The 4,963-nt window shown below is 35.9% G+C and overlaps 1 protein-coding gene across 1 annotated transcript; it reads left to right on the top strand.

Annotated features, from left to right (window-relative positions):
- Window positions 1-1,271: 1,271 nt before the first annotated feature.
- Window positions 1,272-3,828, top strand: LOC114711717 (oxygen-evolving enhancer protein 2, chloroplastic). Its single transcript, XM_028896143.1, has 4 exons — window positions 1,272-1,600; window positions 2,242-2,474; window positions 2,603-2,653; window positions 3,367-3,828. The coding sequence occupies exons 1-4, from the start codon at window positions 1,351-1,353 to the stop codon at window positions 3,625-3,627; spliced, it is 795 nt and encodes a 264-aa protein (XP_028751976.1). The 5' UTR covers window positions 1,272-1,350; the 3' UTR covers window positions 3,628-3,828.
- Window positions 3,829-4,963: the final 1,135 nt, after the last annotated feature.

Below are 4,963 nucleotides of genomic sequence, written 5' to 3'. Positions count from 1 at the left end.
TTGAAGGAAAATGGATAAATATTGGAGACAAAATAGATTTGGATCTTATATTTAGGATTAAATTAAAAATCAAAACAACTCTTATATTAAGGACCGGAGGTAATATCTCTTAATTGCTTACTACTTAACTAAATTCTTTCATACTATAAAGAACTAATTTTGTATTCCACTCTTCTAATCCTTAACGTAAGACTTAATTAATTAATTATTAATTAATTAATTTGAGTAAACTAAGAATGTTAGTTAAATTAGTTAATATGATAAGTTATTTTCTAAAACATCTTAAGTATATTTCTTAATTTCCTTCCTCCTCATACTTGATTATCGTTAAGGATATATCAATAAGGTTAATTTGATAAAAAATGATAAATATGTAAAATAAGTCTTATAAAACATCAATATCAACTCTCCAATTAGATCATACATTAAAAATGGAGGAGTATATATCAATCATCTTATGCTAGTGTTGAAGGGGAGGTTGATATTATGAGAAACTAGCTAGTTTCTAGCACTAATACTTCTAGCTCAGCGGTCGACCGCATGACCAAATTTTACTTTAAGGCCTTTTCATTACAAAATTAAATATTACTCCTCCGGTTGTAAATATAAGACCTTTATATAAAGGTCTTATATTTAGGACCGGATGAGTACTACTTTCTCAAATTCAAAGCACTCCCAACAATAACCTTTTAAACAACAGTGTAAAATAAAACTTACGCAAAAAAAAAACAATTTAAAAACAAATTAAATGTAGACAAACATATGTATGCAAACTAACTTAGGCTGTCAATAAATAGTACTTAAAATTTTGGATTGAGAAGTGAAAAAAATATGAAAACTCTCCTTTATTTCTCATTTAAATAAATGGCTAATTTGCTGGCAAAACATAAACAAATGGCGAATTGATATTTTTATGTATAATATAAAAAATTTAACAAAATGCCATGTTTATGAGGTCTAATAGTGAGCTCATTTCCTGGATTTTATAGATTGATCATTACCACCATACTAGCCATAGGGAAACGAAAATTAATCATGCGAACACCACGTTGCCCATGACTTTTACGTAGTAAATTGTCACCGTGCCATGCAGAACAATTGAGAACAGGTTTGCCACGTGGCAGCACTGAGAACCACTACTTCCTTATCCCCTGCATCCCAAAAATCTGATCCAAAACCCAGAACCTCCCAATCATCGATCATCCTCGTCGTCGTCTTCACAAAACCCAATCCACCTCACCGTATCCACAACCTCCATTGGCACGTCATTCACACACCCACACCACATTCAAAAATCACACTTTCAGATTCACACATTTTGCAGAGAGCCACACACTTCCAGCAGAAAATATGGCATCCACTCACTGCTTCCTTCATCACCACGCCCTCGCTTCTCCTTCTGCCGCCAGATCCTCCTCCGTCCAGCGACCCCAGGTCGCCGCCAAGCCGACCCAGCTTGTCTGCCGAGCCCACCAGAAGCAGGCCGTTCAAGAAGACGATGGTGGACTCCTGTCTCGCCGATTAGCTCTCACTGTGCTAATTGGTGCTGCCGCTGTTGCCAGCAAGGTCTCTCCTGCAGATGCAGCCTATGGGGAAGCTGGTATTATGCTAATATGATTGTTTCTTTTGTGGATGTGATCAGCTTCTGAAGATATCATGTACCTTATTGATTCTATTAGCTCATATCATCGTTCATTATCTTTAATTTACTTGCTGGTTTTAGCAGCTTAAGCTTTTTGAGTAGTTTTTAATATGTTGTTAGAATTCTGATCCCATGGTCTGGAGTCTGATCCTAAGTATTTCGGGTGAATATTGCATAAATCAGCCTTCAGTTAGAATTATAAGCTTTTGGGCTAATTGTGCCTTGGTAACTGCAGATATTGATGTAAAATTTACTTCTGATTCTTGTGTGTTCTTACTCTTTGAAAGATCATACAATGGAAAGAAGAATTAATATGTAAAAAAGACATGGTTGTTGAACTGGCTTCAGCCTATGAGGAAGATGATCTTTTGGTTTATTCATGAAGGGATACTAATATTATCCTTTGTGCCATAAATTCATTAGAAGAGCCCCAATTTTGCGAAAGCGTTGCTTTGAATTGAATTGAAACTCTGTTGTGTTTACTCTGTTTGTAGCACCTGTGAGTGTACCATTTAGTTCTGGTTTCTTTGTGCAGTTACATTTTGGCTGTTTGGAAAAATAGAGAAGCTGATTCCATTTTGATTGCTTTGGTGTTGCAGCCAATGTGTTTGGAAAGCCAAAGACAAACACAGACTTCTTGCCATACAATGGCGATGGATTTAAACTGAACATTCCTTCCAAATGGAACCCAAGCAGAGAGGTTGAGTACCCTGGTCAGGTTCTTAGGTATGAGGACAATTTTGATGCCAACAGCTATGTCACTGTCACTATCACTGACACTGACAAGAAATCCATCACTGACTTCGGTTCACCCGAGGAGTTCCTTTCTAAGGTACGCTAGTTCCAAATTTGTATTTGTTTTTCAATCTACAAGAAGGTGTGCACTTGTTTATATCTGAACTATCGAATAATTCACCATTTGCTGGCTAATATTTGAGGTTTGATTTTCCTTCCTTTCAGGTGGATTATTTGCTAGGAAAGCAGGCCTACTTTGGCAAAACTGATTCTGAGGTAATTGGTTAACAATTTTCACAAGCATTGTTATCTTACAAATGTCTACATTCCTCAAAGGAACTTGAAAGAAAGCTGAAAGTGAAGCATAATTTTGGTTGTAACCTAAGATGCATACATATTCTAGCACAACCACCTTAAAATACAGACACTGATGCCAACACAATTGGAAATGTCATGTTGTGTCTGGTTGGAGAATGCAACCCACCTTTTTGAATGATATATGTAGTCAAGGTCTGTTGCTGACACAGGACACATACAGAGATACTGGCAAACCTTGGCATGTCAAGTTGCCTGATACGAGAAGACAACCTTGTTTCTGAATGATCAATGCTTCATGATATGTTCCTGGCTGTCTGTGATCTTTAAATGATTATGATTTATAGGGAGAGCCGAAAATGAAGCATAATTATGATTATAACCTAAGATGTAGCTAGCACAAAGATTATTAAGAAAAACACTAGCACAAACACATATACCAATGAAATTTAGAACGTCATCTGTTGGCTAAAGGCCTTATGGGCCTAGTGGCATTAATGCTCCCCCATAAGTGAGAGGTAGTGGGTTCGATTCTGCTTATAATCTCAGATCATCAGTGCTTGCCCCTTTAATTCAAAAAAGAAATTGCATATGTTGTCTCTGATATGATAAGACAACCTTGGTATATGCTGTCATGATTTGTTTTTGACTGAATTTGATCTTGAATTACTCAGGGAGGTTTTGATCCGGATGCTGTGGCAACAGCAAACATCTTAGAGACTTCAGCACCAGTGATTAATGGAAAACAGTACTACTTCGTGTCTGTGCTGACAAGGACAGCCGATGGAGACGAAGGTGGCAAGCACCAACTGATCACAGCCACCGTGAATGGCGGCAAGCTATACATATGCAAGGCTCAAGCAGGAGACAAGAGGTGGTTCAAGGGAGCTAGGAGATTTGTGGAGAGCACAGCAAATTCATTCAGTGTTGCCTAAAATAACTTAATGGGAGGCTGATCTGTGTGTAAATCCTGTGAAAGTGCTAATGTATCTTTAAGGTTTGATTGTCTGGCCCACCCTGCTTGTCTCCTAAGTTCTATTAACCCGAGGGAGTTGGTTGGCTTAAGTATATGAATGCTTTAAAAAAAAAATCATGGCGCTTAAGGACTTATAGAGTCTGTCCTTTTACCCATTGTCTCTCTTTTGCTCTCATTCAGCATTTTTGAAGTTGCTTCAAGCTTTTTAAAAGGACCCTGCCTCATTTTAGCTTTTGGTAACAATTGGTATTTGCTTATTTGGTATAGCCTCCTGATTTAGAATTAGATTTAAGTACTGTCAGGCTCAACTAAGAGGTAGCTTTTCTATTGTGTATTCTTTTCCCCATTTATCAGGCTTGACCTGAGATTTTCCTTTGGGAAGATTTAATCTCTTCTGCTAAATTTAACCACCAAGTCTAACCACAAATGGCAGGTGGCTTTGCCTTTATAAAGTAGGAAGTTTATGTTTCTCATCTTAATCTCTTCCACTAAATTAATCACCAAGTCTAACTACAAATGGCAAGTGGCTTTGCCTTTATAAAGTAGGAAGTTTATGTTTCTCATCTGTGGTTACTTGGAAGAAATGGTCTAAAGGATATTGTGTAGTTCATTGAAGTGAAGAAACGCAAAATACGTTACTAAAAAAAATTATGCTGAAACTGATATTAAAGATAAAACTTTGTTAAGGTTTGAATTCTCACCAGTGTTCATATTTTGTGTTTAATAGCACTTCGAACAAGATTGCCTCTAATAGAAGAATTTTTTTACCTAGCAAAAAGAAAAGCATGTAAAATCTATAATCTTAAATAATACTCCTCCGGTCCTTAATATAGGACCCAATTTTAGTGTTGGTTTTGGTCCTAAATATAAGACTCCTTTCTCATATTTATCAATTTTCTCTAAATTACCCCTATGGATACTCCCTCAACCATAATTAAGTAGAATAAGGAGAGGTGGTATTAAGAAAGATGATTATGGTGTTTTAGGAAAAATGTGTCACTTTTCTTATAATTAACTAACTTACCTAACTTTCTTAATCTAATCAAATTAGTTAAATGGGTCTTATATTAAGGACCGGAGGAGTAGTATTTAAATAAAATATATATTAGTCAGTCAACTTGAGTTGAGTTTTAATATGATAACAAATACATAGTTTTAAATTCATGGGCAAAAAAATCTTTTAATTCTTTAACTTTTGACTCACTTATAATACAATTTCTCAAGTATAGTTTCATGCGACTCAATCCATAAAGTTTCGACTCACTTAAAACTCAATTTTTTTTAAAAAAAACTCT

Source organism: Neltuma alba, unplaced genomic scaffold (genome assembly GCF_004799145.2).
Source record: "Neltuma alba isolate B1F8T4 unplaced genomic scaffold, ASM479914v2 tig00011304_pilon, whole genome shotgun sequence".
Lineage (NCBI taxonomy): Eukaryota > Viridiplantae > Streptophyta > Magnoliopsida > Fabales > Fabaceae > Neltuma > Neltuma alba.
The sequence above is the reverse complement of the archived record's forward strand: the minus strand, read 5'-3'. Positions and strand labels throughout refer to the sequence as shown.